The sequence below is a fragment of the Gigantopelta aegis genome, chromosome 3, assembly GCF_016097555.1.
Source record: "Gigantopelta aegis isolate Gae_Host chromosome 3, Gae_host_genome, whole genome shotgun sequence".
Lineage (NCBI taxonomy): Eukaryota > Metazoa > Mollusca > Gastropoda > Neomphalida > Peltospiridae > Gigantopelta > Gigantopelta aegis.
Window position 1 is genome coordinate 94,940,518 of NC_054701.1, and position 17,735 is coordinate 94,958,252.

General features: G+C 38.7%; 1 protein-coding gene across 1 annotated transcript; it reads left to right on the forward strand.

Annotated features, from left to right (window-relative positions):
• The first annotated feature begins 4 nt into the window (after positions 1 to 4).
• On the forward strand, positions 5 to 15,809 carry LOC121369389 (queuosine salvage protein-like). Its single transcript, XM_041494457.1, has 10 exons — positions 5 to 127; positions 3,324 to 3,447; positions 5,295 to 5,395; positions 5,967 to 6,099; positions 10,262 to 10,411; positions 11,493 to 11,616; positions 12,967 to 13,081; positions 14,474 to 14,544; positions 14,948 to 15,015; positions 15,521 to 15,809. Exons 1-10 carry the CDS (start codon positions 105 to 107, stop codon positions 15,683 to 15,685), a joined length of 1,074 nt encoding a protein of 357 aa, XP_041350391.1. The 5' UTR covers positions 5 to 104; the 3' UTR covers positions 15,686 to 15,809.
• Positions 15,810 to 17,735: the final 1,926 nt, after the last annotated feature.

Consider the following 17,735-nt stretch of genomic DNA (forward strand, 5'->3'; position numbering starts at 1 on the left):
ATACTGGAACCGTCCTGCAAACTCCGGTTGCCGGCCCGCACAAAAGGGTTAGTCATACATTTCTCAAGAGGCGGGAATTTTACCGGCACGTGTGGTTGTTATTAATGCGGATCCGTTTAGTACAGTGGTTGGTATATTTTGACGTTGACAATAAGCCTATAGAGCAAACCTGTAAACACGTAAACGTGGAGGTGTCGTGTTAGGATTGTGTAATATTGCGAAATAATACGTCGACAACACGTGTAATATATATTTAGCACGGCCTTAGTAGTGAAGGAACGCAAAATTTATAGGTTGGCCCATTCTTTGCTCATGGTTTGTAATCCGATCGTCATCGTTTGCGAAAACAACATTGCTATTTCTATGTTATTTACAATAAAGTATTAAAACATAGTTGTGTGAGACTATCATTGACTTTTGAGAACGATATAGATCTAGCCACGTTCTGTTTGCACGTGTTTTTAAGGGGCCGTTCAACAATTACGTAATACTTTGGGGGAAAGCGATCATCCAACGTTGGGGAGGGAGTTACGTAATTTTTTCAAGATTTTTAACATGACTTACATGACAACACTTGGACATATTACAATCAAGGCCGTAGCTAGGATTTTTTTTTTGGGGGGGGGGGGGGGCAACTGAGTAGTTAATAGTCTAAAACTCCTTAAACAGTTAAGAAGAGAATTTTCTTTAAGTTTCTATAAAGTTACGCTTTGGCGCTGTACTTCGCTCAACAGCATATTTGCTGAAGAGCAGAATCGAAACAACTTCAAACGACCTACTTGCCCACCTGCATGTACAACTGTGTATGTCAAATCTATGTGTAAATCGCTGGCACAAGCTGCTGTATATTATGTAATCAGTTTTGTATGTGATGTTTATATATGTTCTATGGATCTCTGATCTGAAAATAAAAATCTGTTATTATTATTATCTATAATGCTTTCCGGATTTTTTTCTAGGGGGGGGAACTTCCCCCTTTGCCCCCCCCCTAGCTATGGCCCTGACAATGTGTAACAGTTCACATTCCGAAAATGTTGGAAATTAATGGAAGGAAGGAAATGTTTTATTTAAGAATACACTCAACACATTTTATTTACGGTTATATGGTTTCAGACATGGTTAATAACCACGCAGATATTGAGAGGAAACCTGCTGTCACCACTTCATGGGCTACTCTTTTTGATTAGCAGCAAGGGATTTTTTATATGCACCATCCCACAGACAGGATAGTACATACCATAGCCTTTGTTACACCAGTTGTGGAGCACTGGCTGGAACGAGAAATAGCCCAATGGGTCTACCTATGGGGATCGATCCTAGACCGACCGCGCCAGGGTTGAAAATTAGCAGTCGCCCGTGCAACCTTTATTGACACAACAGTAATGACATATTACCAAAAAACAAATGTCACGTCCTGGCTTACAATTTTTTATTTTTTTCAAATAAACCTCTATACTGTGAGCTCATGGTTATTATTTAACAAATTTGTTTTGTTTATCGACACCACTGGAGCACATTTATTACTTAATCATCGGCTATTGGATTATTTAACAAAGAACATTCAAGTTTTGAATTTGAATGTGCAGTTAACTTTCAGTGTGATAATTGGAGGGTTAGTTAAATTTGAGAAGGGCCAGTAAGATTATTTTTCAACTGGCCCTGCTGGTGACCATGATTTTCATGTTAATTTTCAACCCTGCCGCGCATCAAGCGACTGCTTTACCACTGGGCTATGTCCCACCCATGAAAATTAATTAATATAATTTTATAGTTTTAAAAATATCATAGTGAGAGAAGTGGTGTTTAAAAATATCATAGTGAGAGAAGTGGTGTTTACAAATATCGTAGTGAGAGAAGTGGTGTTTAAAAATATCGTAGTGAGAGAAGTGGTGTTTACAAATATCATAGTGAGAGAAGTGGTGTTTACAAATATCGTAGTGAGAGAAGTGGTGTTTACAAATATCGTAGTGAGAGAAGTGGTGTTTACAAATATCGTAGTGAGAGAAGTGGTGTTTACAAATATCGTAGTGAGAGAAGTGGTGTTTACAAATATCGTAGTGAGAGAAGTGGTGTTTACAAATATCGTAGTGAGAGAAGTGGTGTTTAAAAATATCGTAGTGAGAGAAGTGGTGTTTAAAAATATAGTGAGAGAAGTGGTGTTTAAAAATATCGTAGTGAGAGAAGTGGTGTTTACAAATATAGTGAGAGAAGTGGTGTTTACAAATATCATAGTGAGAGAAGTGGTGTTTAAAAATATAGTGAGGGAAGTGGTGTTTACAAATATCATAGTGAGGGAAGTGGTGTTTAAAAATATCATAGTGAGGGAAGTGGTGTTTAAAAATATCATAGTGAGAGAAGTGGTGTTTACAAATATCATAGTGAGAGAAGTGGTGTTTACAAATATCATAGTGAGAGAAGTGGTGTTTAAAAATATCATAGTGAGAGAAGTGGTGTTTAAAAATATCGTAGTGAGAGAAGTGTTTAAAAATATTGGAGTGAGAGAAGTGGTGTTTACAAATATCATAGTGAGAGAAGTGGTGTTTACAAATATCATAGTGAGAGAAGTGGTGTTTACAAATATCATAGTGAGAGAAGTGGTGTTTAAAAATATCATAGTGAGAGAAGTGGTGTTTACAAATATCGTAGTGAGAGAACTGGTGTTTAAAAATATCGTAATGAGAGAAATGGTGTGCCTAATGTCCGAAGATTTCAAACCCATAACCACTTAGTAGGGGCACTTATGATCTGTTTAGTTTTTATTACATACCCTCAGTTTATTTTCTGGCAGAAAGCCAGGTAGCCCCCATGAGGAATCAAAGTGAGTTTTAATCTGAGATGGCCGTTTGAACACTTGGAGAGATGGTGATGATAGTCCTGGGTTGAACCAATCACCGTTATTAGTGTCTGCATGACAACCTTACATACAGTTCTCCAGTACATAATTGTTTACAGTGCATGAGTTAAAGGAGGGGACAATTAAGGCATTTGGCCTGGTATGCATATTCAACGATATATAATGCACATTATTGCTTAATATCAACAAGTATAATCATATAGTTAATTAATAAAACGGTTAAATGTGACGGCTATTATATATATCGGGCGCAGCCATTTTGTACCATCCCAGTGAATACGTACCGAGTGCAAAGAACCTACACAGTAAACTGTACTTCCATTAAAAGAGTTATGTTGCAATGGCTACAATAACTGCCATTATTACAAATAAATGTGAAAATAACAAAATATTGTAGTTTCAGCTTTGACAGGACCTTTAATAACACAAAGTAAACAATGTGGTGAGGTGTGGCTAAACTGTGTTTCAGCTTTCTCCGGAAGACTAACATGATGACAGGAGTGTTGAGTCCGCGCGAGAGTGGGCGTCTGATCGCGGAGACCAGCAAGGACGTCTCTGTTCACGAGGAAGGTGTTCGCAACTGTGCAAAACATGTAAGAGTGATATTAAGGAACAAGTCGAGAGCTCAAACTTAACGCCAGCACTGACAACAACTTTTGTCGTTGCAATATGAATTGTCATCGGTTAGGAGCTTCACCAATGGCAGTTTTTTTGCTGACAGATAACAACTAGTTGCATTGGTTGTAGGGACTATTTTGAGGGTTTATATTTGTTGCAGAAGTTAGTGATATAAAATTGCTGTAGGCAGACACAAAATGACCACATGTGAGCATTTTGCCCATGCCAGAAATACTGAAGTTTGAGCCGTGAGCTCTGTGGTCTAGTGGATAAGCTGCTGGGCAATCAAGCTGACGACAGTGGTTCAAATCCTGTCAAAGCTAGCTCATACATCCATTCATCGTTCTCATCTATCGCCCTCTGCCTATTATTCTCATTATGTTAATATAAAAACATTTCCAATTTCTCCCATGATTTCAATCTGTTTCGACCCTTTTTGTCAGTTTCCTTCGACTCTATCTTCTGAGCTGTCCATACCATCGCCTACCTGTCTCAACGTCCTCCACAGATGCAGTCTCTGTGTATTTCCATGCACCCACCTAGCATCCTCGTTCTCTACCGCTAATAAAGCTGGTCTGACCCACGGCACCAACTAACAACTGCCGGTAGTAGGGGTGTATAGTAGGTGGTTACAAGTGCCTCTTAACAATGCCAAAAGTAACTACTGAACACTCCCTGAAGTGGTCAGACTAAGCCACAGCTAACCGCTGATGGGTCATGGCAGGTGTGTGGCACAAGAGACGAGCACCTGTCGCGGTGGGACAGACAAGGACTGGGATGTGGAGGTGGACAGCGAAAGAAGTTGAAAGATAGGAGGAGTTGCCAGATTGGGAAGAAATGAGATGGAATTGAAAGGAGAGAAAGGAAAGGGGGAAGTGGGATAAAAACAAAGCCGTGAAGTGTAACAAAATATGTTCAAATAAGACTACAAAATTATTTCAGTGGGTAGTTATGCATATCTTAGTCCACCCGCATTCCTCTGACATTTGTAAGAAAAATGTTTTTGTTCATGTGTTTTTCGTCGTCATCGTAACCTATGTTTTGTTTGCACAATTCTCTGTGAGAAGCTATCTGCCTATTTGTTCATTCATCCACCCAATAATCGATCCATACATTCAAATATCCATCTTCTTCCTTACATTTATCCATCCATTTATCCATTCATCCACATGTTCATCCATCTATCCATCCATCCATGATCCTTCCATTCATCCATCCATTCATCCTTCCACTCATTCTTCCATTCATCCATCTGTTAAGCACGTATCTGCTGATGTGCATGTATTCCTGCATAAATGAAAATGCATTTACCCATTCATACGCCTCCCTCCATTTAACCGTTCATTTATCTATAACATCCATGCATCCATTTAAGTATCTATCATTTTCATCCATCCATCCATCTATCCATTTATTTAATCATTCATTTAACCATCCATTTATTTAATCATCCACTTTACCATCCATCCATCGACCTGTCCATCCTTCCATTTATTTAATCATCGATTTAACTATCCATCCATTTATTTATCCATCTGTTTAACTATATCCATCCATCCATCCATCCATCCATCTGTTTATTTAACTAACTGTTTAGCCATTCTTCGATCCATTCAACAATCTATCCATCCATCCATTCATCCATCCATTTAATCGTTCAGCCATTTAGTCGTCCTTCGATCCATTCAACAATCCATCCATCTATCCATCCATTTAATTGTTCAGCCATTTAGTCATCCTTCGATCCATTCAACAATCCATCCATCCAGTCATTGACTGCCCCATCTGTTGATAAATGACCCAGCTGTTTATTTACCTGTAGATCTTTGATGCGGTGAAGAACAAGAAGCGCGATCTGACCGTACATTCGTACCGCAGTCACGAACTTCACCCTCAGAAGATGAATAAAGCAGCAGCAGAATGGTGAGATAGATGTTTTTATATCTATAGTCAGGTCTCGTCAGTTGGGCTATTTCTCGTTCAAGCCAGTGCACCACAACTGGTATATCAAGGCTGTGGTATGTTATCCTAGGACTATATGTCAAAATTACTAAATATTTGTCATCCAAATAGCCAATGATTAATAAATAATGTTCTCTAATGGTGGTGTTAAACAAAACAAAGTTTTTCCTAAAGTTTTTCTCTTGTTTTAATTCCAGGGTGTTTGTGGTGGATACTCTAAACACTTGTTTTAATTCCAGGGTGTTTGTGGTGGATACTCTAAACACTTGTTTTAATTCCAGGGTGTTTGTGGTGGATACTCTAAACACTTGTTTTAATTCCAGGGTGTTTGTGGTGGATACTCTAAACACTTGTTTTAATTCCAGGGTGTTTGTGGTGGATACTCTAAACACTGTTTTAATTCGAGAGTGTTTGTGGTGGATACTCTAAACACTTGTTTTAATTCCAGGGTGTTTGTGGTGGATACTCTAAACACTTGTTTTAATTCCAGGGTGTTTGTCGTGGATACTCTAAACACTTGTTTTAATTCCAGGGTGTTTGTCGTGGATACTCTGAACTTCAACTTCTGGTCTGAGAATGACAAGAAGAAGTTTACAGTGAAGTACAAGGACAAGTCATACACGGGATACTGGTCGCTGTGTGCTGCCATCAACCGAGCCCTCGACGTCAGTAACTGTCACAGTTAACATCATTTGTAAACTGTTAGCTCACTTTAACTGTAATAATTATGTCAGTTAACATTAACTGTAAAATGTCAGTTGACTTGAATCGTAAATTGTTAGCTCACTGTAACTAATCATTATGTGAGTTATTTCTTTTCAACATTACCTGTCCTCAACAAGTGCACTTCCCTCCCATGCAAGTGGTCTGGTCCGAACATCCCAACAGCCAATGGGATGGCATAAAATTCTTCGCTGTATGCTCCCTGTAGTTCCGGTCATGTGACTCCAACTTCCTTCTTTTTCCTTTTGCTGTCGGGTTCGGACATGTTTTATTTGGCTCTGTTTTTTGGAGTCAAACTTTGGGGTTTTTTGGTGATACTTTTGTATTATTATGGTGGATTTGTTTCCTCCATTGTCTTATTATGCTTGTCGCTATATTCTTTTGGCATATTACACTTGTTTTAAGTGTTTTTTATTCCAAATTTCTTGTGTTCTGCTGGGTAACAATGCATGGTCACCATTTGCAAAATGGCGTCCTTTGTTTACTGGCTTTTTGCATTTCATGGTTGTTTTTTCTTTTTATTTCACAAATTGAACAATATTTCTAATGTCAGATGTTAGCTTGACATATGTTGTGCGTTCCTGTACCCGATGGTTATGTCAGGTGACGACCCACATGACTTCTGTCCTGGATGTCGTGTTCCGTGTCCGGATGAGATTCGATGTGGCCGGGCTGTTGGCAGAGGAGTTGCGGCCTACTCGAAGGTTTTGCTACCAGAGCTAAGAAGACTGAGTTGGTTGCAGCCACAGTTTCCAGCACTCCATCGATTACTGAATTGGTGGGTGATGTATTGAAGACCTTGTTACCGGTGATGTTGAAAGAGACGATGGCGACCGCATCATCAGTTGCGGGGCAGATCCAGTTACGGTGGGTTCCGGTCAGGGCCAGTCTTCTTCTTTGGTGCCAGTAGTTCGTTCAGTGGCTTCCTCCAAGCAGCCGTCGGAGGAAGTTATGGGTTCCAGTTAACGGCCTTTGAAGACTGCTTCCTCCAGTAAGATTGAAAAACTATTCTAAATGTCGGATGTTAGTTTGCCACGTGTCATACGAGCTTGTACTCGATGTAAGAAGTTCATGTCGGGTGACGACCCGTACACCATCTGGTGTACTGGACTGTCAGCACAGGAGTTTGCGGCCTACTTGCACCAGAAAGACTGAGTTAGTTGCAGCCACGGGTTCCAATGTGCCATCAATCACCGAATCGGTTGCTGATGTACTGAAGACTTTGCTGCCGGCCATGCTGAAAGAGACGATGGCCTCCATGGCGGCCACCTCGTCAGTGGCGGGTTCCTGCTCAGGGGCAGATCCAGTGCCAGCAGTTTCCGGTCTGGGACAGTCTGCTTCTGCAGTACTGATAGATTGTCCAGTGGCTTCCTCCAAGCGGCCGTCGACCGGTACGGGTTCCAGTGAACGGCCTTTGAAGACTGTTTCCAGTAAGAAGCGATCCGAATGGACCAATTCTTCCATGCGGACCGAGTCTTCCAAGCGGATTGAGTCATCCAAACGGACCGATTCTTCCATGCGGACCAAGTCTTCCAAGCGGATTGAGTCATCCAAACGGACCGATTCTTCCATGCGGACCGAGTCTTCCAAGCGGATTGAGTCATCCAAACGGACCAATTCTTCCATGCGGACCCAGTCTTCCAAGCGGATTGAGTCATCCAAACGGACCGATTCTTCCAAGTGGACCGAGTTATCCAAGTGGACCGAAAAGACTGTTTCTCACCATTCGTCCTGTGATCACTCCAGGGATTCGGTATTGCACCATAGCTGGGTCCGTAGCCGCAGTCGTTCAGTGGGTCCAGCAGTTCATCAACACTGTTCCTTGTTTGATATGACTTCTAAGGCTCATCGTTTGTCTACTACTACTGCTGCATATATTGTCCGATGGCTGTGTTTCCACCGATGGTGCATCAGGCAGAAAATAAGACCTCAGACTATTCCGGTGCCTCGTCTTGCAGACTTCCTGCTATATCTTCATACATCTCTGAAGCTCAAAGACCATTGCAGCGTATGTGTCTGTGATTGCTACAGTTCGTGATCCAGTCACTACTATGAAGCAGTCTACCATATCTGAGATACATAAGATGATCAAGAGGTTTAAGTTGGAAGATCAAGTCCATCGCTTTCGTCCACTGAAGTGGGACTTGAATCTGCTCTTGCCATCCTTGACATCGGCACCATATGAGCCTCTAGAAGAGTCATCCTTGGAAGTGTTAACACGAAAAATGTCTTCTTGCTGGGTTTCGCTAGAGCTGCATGGGTTTCCGAGATTCATGCCTTAGATGTGGACTTGGTTTGGTTTCATTGTGAGCACAGTTCTGTTACCTTGGGGCTCCTTATGAATTTCGTGGCCAGGAATCAACTGCCTGATCAAGCGCCTCAATCCTACGTGGTTCAAGATTTGTCTTCCATTGTGGGTCCGGACGATGTGGAAGATTTATCCTTGTGTCCGGCGAGAGCTTTACATCACTACATAGAGAGGACTCGCTCATTTCGCCAACGATGTTCAGGATTGTTCCTCTCCTGTCACCAAAGTCGCCTGAAAGACATTACCAAGAATACTGTCTCCACTTGGATCAGGTCTACGATCCTGTCTGCATACCAGAAGGAAGGTTTGCCTGCACCTTCAGCTTCCAATCCGCATGAATTGTTTTGCACTGGCCGCCACCATGTCCTTGCACTTTAACACACCCATTCAGCACATACTTACTGGTTGTTTTGGGGCGACAGACTCCATCTTCACTAACTACTACTTGTGGGATGTCTCTACTGAATATGTTGAGGGCTTTCATCATCTGGGACCAGTGGTTGCTGCACAGACTTTGGTGAATACTAGCTGTCCTCGTCGTCGCTGAGCTGCTGTTGAATTCTAGACTGCACACCGAGATGTCTATCGAATCAACAGGTTAGGACTTTCTAAGACTTTGTTCTTTGAACTTTTAACATGCACTGGTGCTGGAACTTTTGTCTGGATAACATTTGCTTTGCACTGCACTCGGCCATATGTTTCCCAACTGGACTAACATTTCTTTGGTGTACTGGGCAGAAAACACTCAGGGGATTGTTCAGTTCAGTGTTCTGATGGATGCACCCATACAATGTTGTTGCTTGTTTTTACTAACACTCCAATACGTTGGGAAGTTACCGAATACTTGATCCTTAGTGGTTCCATCTTTCCACTTATCAGAACTAGCGTGATGTGGCTTATCGACTCCTGTTCCATGTGTTTCTAGGAGCTGTCCTTGCCACTACTGACGGATGACACCTTTCCTGGTTGTTGTTACTAACATCACCTGCATTGGTTTGTGACAGGCATTCCTCGGAGAAGGGCTTACCATGGTTGGCCTAATTTTTCTACTTGTCAGACTCCATCCGGTCTTGGGGAGATAACAGGTGCATCTGCGGATCTCATTACCCACCGTCATCTGTTGAATGCTTCACTTGTTGAGGACAGGTAATGCTGAAAAGAAATGGACAAAACTTGGAGTGTTTTCTCTTTTATAGATACATTATCTGTCCTCAAGGATTTATTCCCGCCCGAGCCTCCCCACTTCCTGTTCTCCGTTGATGCGCTCATGGAAAAAGAAGGAAGTTGAAGTTACATGACTGGAACTACAGGGAGCATACAGTGAAGAATTTTAGGCCATCCCATTGGCTGTTGGAATGTTCGGACCAGACCACTTGCATGGGGGGGGGGGGGGGTGAGAGGTGCACTTGTTTAGGACAGGTAATGTATCTGTAAAAGGGAAAACACTCCAAGTTTTCTCCAATGTTAACTAAAATGTGAGTTGATATGTTGTGTAATGTATGAGTTGATATTAACTGTATTACATGCATGTGAGAAAACATTAACTGTAAAATGTGAGGAAATAAGGGAACACTTGGTATTGTAGATGAAAATTCAGTCACTATTAGCATTGTAATGTCTGTATAAAATTGTACTAAGATGTAATGTGAATGTCAGAAAGACAATTAATGTACAGACTGTATGGATGAACGTTTTGGTTGCAGTTACTCTTTCTTCTTAGTGTTGGCGTGATTCTTTATTTGTTTGCATGGATATAAAGTTCTCAGCAGATTTTAATAATGTATTTGTGTTTGTAGGAAGGTGTAGCAATAACTGACCCGAGTTTCTATGCCAGTGTCACGCGTGACGAGTTGGCGAAGATTCTACGTTCCGACTCGGAGACACAGATTCCTATGCTTGATGAAAGACTCGAGGCACTGCATGAAGCAGGCAAAATGTTGATACAGGTAATGGTTACAGTAAAGTTTGTAAGACGTAATTGTTAAATGTAGTGTAACATTTACAAATAGAGTAATTGTATTGTAGACTACAGTGACAAGGGTTGGGACATAGCCTAGTAGTAAAGCGTTTGCCAGATGTGTGGTTGGTCTAGGATCGATTCCCATCAGTGAGCCAGTGCTCCACAACTGGTATATCAAAGGCTGTGGTATATTATCCTGACTGGGGGGTGGTGCATGTTAAAGATCCCTTGCTGCTGATGGAAACATTTAGTAAGTTTCCTCTCAGACTATAGCTGATGATTAATGAATCAATGTGTTCTAGTGGTGTCATTAAACAAAACAAAGTTGTGTGGACTACAATGAAAAGAGAGGTCGTTAAGAATTGTAATTACAATATTGTATAAATAAATTACATAGGGTATGCTCAATTGGCAATTCTAGAAATGAGGAAGAATCGGAATCTGAAACAAACTATACAGAATTCAGTTTTGGCTGGATTCCAACGAGACCTAGGTGGTGTGAGCAAAATAAAACATGGTAGATGTAGCGTTATGCCTCAATATCATATTTATGAATGCAGAGGTTTGCTTTTTATAACTTTAAAAAGTGCAATTTCTATTGCAATTATTAATAATTAGATCCATTTTCAATATCAATATGTGCAGTGCTCCAAAAAAACATTCATGTATAACTTTTAACCAACCAATCTTAGGCTTTAATTCCAATTTTGTTCAAGTGGTGGAATTTTAAGAATAGTTCTCACTGAATTGTGACAGCCCAGTCAAGCACTTCCTGAAGTGTATTGTGTAAGTATACTTACAACCAAGTGTGTGAGAAATATGTAATGCTCAGTGGTAATTACCTCCCCTTGCAATGTTTTTCAAATAAATAATAATGAATGTTTTATCAACTATGTATAGGGGTAGCTGTCAGTAATGGAATTAATAATATGGATCGATGGTTTAATCTCGACACTAAAACTTACTGGCAGTTCGGTGAACTGTAATGTTTTTAACAGTAAGATAGAGCACAGGATCAGCTATACGAGATACTGTATATATCATTTCTAAATATGTTTCTTCTTCAGAAGTACGATGGTAGTTTTGTGAACTGTGTTCAACAGTGTGGTAACAAAGCTCAGAATCTCGTCAAACTCGTGGTCACGGACTTTCCCATGTATAGAGACGAAGCCGATTACAATGGAAAGAGAGGTAACTCTTGATACTTTCAACAAATTGTTACATTAATGGCTATGGATGTTGCTTTTCCACTGGCAGTTGGTGGCTTTAAACTTGAAATTTAACTTTTAACTAGAAATCAAATTTATGGCATTTAGATAAATGTCTGACAAACAATAAGCTGTAGGTATTGTAACTTTGGTTGTACATGGGGTTACAACTATGAATGTTACAAAACAATAAACATTTTGTTTTTTCTTTAATTGTTAATTTTTATTTGTTATTATTATTGATTTTTGAAGAATAGAAACAGAACTAGATTAATTGTCAATTTATCATCACAAATTGATTTTTTAAAATATTATAAGTTGTAGAAGCATCACGAGGGGTATATGGCTTTTTATGTACCCTCTGTGTGTTCTTTTACCCCGAGCCGAAGGCGAGGGGGTAAAAGAGCACACAGAGGGTACATAAAAAGCCATATACCCCCGAGAGATGCTTCTACAACGAATTTATCTTGCCGACATGTTAAACCATATAGCCAAATAATCAAAATAACGCCAGACAATAATTGTTAACAATTTATTAACGGAGCCGTACCACGCGGACGCGAACGAAACCACTTGCCAGTGACGAAAAATAGAACCATTGATAAACGAGTTTTTAAATTCAAATGTTTGTAATACGAAATTTTGTGAAATAGATATTAATAAAAAAAATAAAAAAACCACTTTTTTTTATCAGAAATGTATGTAGTAAAAAAATAAAAATATTAAAAACAAAACAAAAACTGTTGCTAATCGCGCATTAATACAATAACACCACGACCGTAATTAGGTGGCCGAGTTCAACATCGCAGCTTTTAAAAGTATTGAAATAGTGTATTTTATAGTAAAAATAAAATTAATTATGTAAACTTGATTGATTATCAATGTTATTTATAATCTAATTATTGCTTTAGCATTAACTGGGGCGGCTGGAAACTGTTGGAAATTACAGACGGGGTATAAGAGAATTTGGCTCCGCCCACAGGGGGATAAGGGATTTGTCCAACGGCAAACAACCAATGAGATTAAAGAATTTTACATGAAGGCGAGATAAAAAATATTATGTTTTAAAAAAGTGAATCCTGGTATGATTTATGAAATCTCTAGCGATTGGCTGTCACTGTACTAGGCTGTTATAGGCTGGTACTTGAGTTCTGCAGGTTTTAAGTTACATGGTGTAGCCTACATATTTTGTGACTGTTTTTATAGAAATGTCCTTTGGTTTTAAATTATTTTTCATTTTCTCCTGACTAAAGTAAATGTGTTTATAGTTGTATCACTAGAGGAAAGAAAACTTTTTTTCTTTTTTTTTTCACCCAGTGTGTTATGATTTCAGTTTCTCTGTACAAACGAGCCCAGATTCTCGTAGCCGACTTGTGGGGATGTTTTGGTGGAGAAGATCTTGGAGAATTTGACGACATTGACACAATCACCATGTTCGCTGACTACAGGTGCATAGAGATTTTAGTATCTACAATGCATATCTGTAATTAATATAATGCACACATATAAATTTCGTGACTTATGGTTGGGCACAAACAACAGGAAATTTATATGTAGGCCAACACATTGTTTTCTTCTTGCTTGCAGTAAATTAATTGTAAATACCCAGCAATAAAAAAGGGATTTATTAAAATTGTGTTTTTTCCAGGTAGACAAAAAGTCACATGAAAACTAAATAGAGCATTTTTGGGATGTTTTTTTTTTTGTTCAAGTTAGACATTCATGGGGGATATATCCATTTCAGTTATGGCCAGATCAAGTTAGACATTCGTGGGGGATATACCCATTTCAGTTATGGCCAGATCAAGTTAGACATTCGTGGGGGATATACCCATTTCAGTTATGGCCAGGTCAAGCTTGACATTCGTGGGGGATATACCCATTTCAGTTATGGCCAGATCAAGCTTGACATTCGTGGGGGATATACCCATTTCAGTTATGGCCAGATCAAGCTAGACATTCGTGGGGGATATACCCATTTCAGTTATGGCCAGATCAAGCTTGACATTCGTGGGGGATATACCCATTTCAGTTACGGCCAGATCAAGCTAGACATTCATGGGGGATATACCCATTTCAGTTACGGCCAGATCAAGCTAGACATTCATGGGGGATATACCCATTTCAGTTACGGCCAGATCAAGCTAGACATTTCAGTTACGGCCAGATCAAGCTAGACATTCGTGGGGGATATACCCATTTTAGTTATGGCCAGATCAAGTTAGACATTCGTGGGGGATATACCCATTTCAGTTATGGCCAGATCAAGTTTGACATTCATGGGGGATATACCCATTTCAGTTATGGCCAGATCAAGTTAGACATGGGAATTTATTCAAGGAACATAACTGTTAAAAAAGGAATTTAACCATGTTTGACAGAGTTATAGCCCTTGAACTTAGGAGCTATTTAGGGAACAGATATTGCTTTCAGTGGGGCGCAGTGGTTAAGCCATCAGACTATAGGCTGGTAGGTACAGGTTTCGCAGCCCAGTACGGGCTCCAACCCTGAGTGAGTTCTTAAGGGCTCAATGGGTAGGTGTAAGACCACTACATCCTCTTCTCTCTTACTAACCAACTAACAACTAACCCACTACTTGTCCTGGACAGACATCCCAGATAGCTGAGGTGTGTACCCAGGACAGCATGCTTGAACCTTAATTGGATATAAGCATGGAAATAAGATCAAATGAAATGCTTTCAGAATGCTTGTTTTCTATGACCATAGGAAGTTATTTTACTGGGTAATCAATATGAATTAGGCTTATTGTTTCAGAGTTTGCTTGTTTTCTATGACAAGGAAATTATTTTAATTAACATGAATTAGACTTATTGTTTCAGAGTTCCGCAATCACTTGTTTACTTTGGTGCCATGAAATACTCCGATCAGCTGATGGACGTTCTGCATAAAGGTCAGTGTAAATTGGTTAGCATTCTTTAAAAGATTACACATTATATACAGTTGTGAGTCCCTTTTTAGTATTGAACTAAAAAAACCAATGGTACTAGTACTGTTGTTTGTGAAAATGTAGTAAAAGGGAAAACAATCATACATATTTTATAGGACTTTTAAGTTGTAAATAATTCATAGACCCCCAAAATGGTATTTGATAGTCCTATTTGTTAAGCAGTTTCTAATTCCATTCTGTCTCAATTCTTTAAAACTGAATATACATAACACAAATGTTGTAATTGCTTTAATACCTTTAACCTTAAAACTACTATGTTACATTTTTTTTTTTTTTTTTCATTCCTCTGACAAATGGATTGTAAAATGTTTTCTTATTTGTGTAATACGATGGATGTATTTTTCAGACATGTTGTTTAAATCTGGAGACAGGATGGAGGTTGAGATCAGAGGATGCAGTATTTGGGCCACGGAGGTGAGAAACGGTCTTAATGTCGTAACTTACAGGCTACACACTTGTCACTACTTGCACCTTTCTGTTTCATTTCTCCGATGACTTGATAACTTGCTGTGTGTTGTATTATATGTATTATCTACATGGTTCAACATAAGCAAGTTAATAAGAATCATGCGAAGCACAGGTGTAATAACAAGTGTAATGACGTAATTTTGGGAAGTGATGTTGTTTGCCAGTCCTAGCTCAGACTTTGCATGTGAAATATGATGTCATTTCGTCATCTCCTTCTAGTTGTGGTTGAAACATTTTAAGATGGTCTTTATTATTCATAAAAAAAATAACAATAATAATATGGATAATACATTTTTGTATTTACTCTCGCTTATGGAGTCAAACTGATTTTTCGAAACTCATGTCAGGATTTATGTATTGCCCAAGAAAGAAATCCTGACACGAGTTTGGTAAAATCAGTACGACACACAAGCTCCTATAATAATCTTTCTGTGTTATTTAATTCCCCCAGCTGATAACTGAGGAGTGTAAAAAGCTGAAGGAGAAGGATGAGTCGATGAAGGATGTCACGTTCAACGCTATTCTCATCGACAACTTCCTGTGGGATTTGAGACGAGAACTCGCTGACGAGATGAAGAAAATTCCTTTTCACAAGATTCGTTGTATTTACTACTGACTTTATTATCCACTACTGAGCTCAGTGGGCTGGGGTGTTACAAACAACAATGTTAAATCTCTTTTCTTTGATTGAGGTGGAATCTGAGAAGTGCATGATGTACAGTAAATGTTAAAATGTTAAATATCAGGTTATCTAAGTCTCGTTTCTTGTGGTAATATTAATAAGGGAACAGTTAAAGAATGATTTTACAAAGCTTGTAAAACAGACTGGCCTAAGTTTGCTCCATTGTAAAAAAAATTCAGTTTTAACAACTACAATCACATATTAACTACATGTTTTTATTACATACCTATTCAATCTTACTATAGTGATAAAGACATTTTCAAACAGTGTGATCAATTTATCTTGGACCGGAACTTTTAAATGGGGAAATTCCCTTTTTATCTTTACTGTAATTAGCGCCTTTTTGTTACTGACGTCATATATGATTTACTAATAACGTCACATTGTATTTGATATTACACAAGATTGCCACAGAGTAAGGTTCTTAATGTTACGTAAATCCATGAAAGGAGTTTTGATCATAGATTTAACAAAGTGTTGTTATGATGTTAAATTAAAAACTTTTTGTGAAGCATAAAAGAAGGTATGTAATAAATACAGAACTTCACAGACATTGTTTTCACTTACTATTGTATCGCACTTGTTTATTTTGTGAAAGAACATACCACGAGACCGCAATTCAAAACTCATGCAATAAATAGGAAGTGAAAACAATGTATGTGAAGTTCTATATATATATATATGCATTTATATCTAATATGTCAGTGTGTTTCTTGTTATCTCAATGTTTGTAATGGCCAAAACTGTATTTTACCTCAAAACAATAATTTTATATGAAAGTAAAATGAAATTTTGAACTACTACAAACATTAGACTGACCCAAAAGATAATGGATACAGCAACTGATATTCTATTATGTTTTAAACAATGACAGTGTAATATGTATATGAACAATAAAGAAGGATTTAATACATTTTCGGATAACCACTGGGCCTGTAAGTTTGAATAGTATATATTATCAAACAAGTAGTTTATATGGCTATTGCCATTTATGCCAATCTCGACTTGAGTTTGTTAAAACACTCTTCAGTCATAGTCCAGGGTACATACGTGTAGAGTTAAGAGTGGAGGAGGTAGCACGTACAGTACGTTGATACCAAATACATGTACCAGGGTTTTTTTGTATAATCAATGTCCTCATTATAGTGGTGTTATAATCATGCATATCTGAGACTGTTTTTATATACCCGGCTATGATGGGTTGTATTATGGTTTGGCACTGTACGTCCGTCTGTTAACTTTTTCTTGTCCGGACCATATCTTGCATACAGGACCATCACGGTCTACTGCAAATAACAGTAAATCCTTGTCCAGAGCATATCTTGCATACAGATACATGTACATACAGGACCATCAAACCTCACATGTAGAAACAACTTGGGATGGCGGTGTGTCGCGTACTATTACTAGGTCACTGTGATACAAATAAAACAAATAATTTGTCTATATTCTGAACATCATAGAAAAATCTTGTTTAGCCTTTGAAGAAAAGGCTAAACAAAATTTCCCTTTCTAATTAAGAACAATAACTTCATTAATCTCCAATGGATACAGTATCATCAGTAGTTGGTCCAAAACAAGCTGTTCATCCATCCTATTGCAAACATTTCACATAATTATAACTGAATTATACCCATAACATATTCATTAATATTAATTCATTAATGGTTTTCCATCAAACTCCTGACGGGTGTATTATGTACGTCACCAGTACTCTTGTTTACCAGTAATTACATATCTGTGCCACATTGATAACAAATATCAGTTGTAGTTGGTATAATCAGTGGTGTTGTAGAGTAGTTATAATAGAATCATTCATATCCAAGACAGGTGTCTTTCTGGTAATTTCATCTCTGTGCCACATTGATAACAAATATCAGTTGTAGTTAGTATACTCAGTGGTGTTGTAGAGTAGTTATAATAGAATCATTCATATCCAAGACAGTTGTGTTTCTGGTAATTACCGATCCGTGCCAGGTTTGTT

Excerpts from the sequence above, each read along its gene's own strand:
- LOC121369389 (XM_041494457.1), top strand. The coding sequence starts at position 105 with ATGCGGATCCGTTTAGTACAGTG. Across the intron at positions 128-3,323 it reads CGGATCCGTTTAGTACAGTG|CTTTCTCCGGAAGACTAACA; the intron begins GTTGGTATATTT and ends ACTGTGTTTCAG. Across the intron at positions 3,448-5,294 it reads TTCGCAACTGTGCAAAACAT|ATCTTTGATGCGGTGAAGAA; the intron begins GTAAGAGTGATA and ends ATTTACCTGTAG.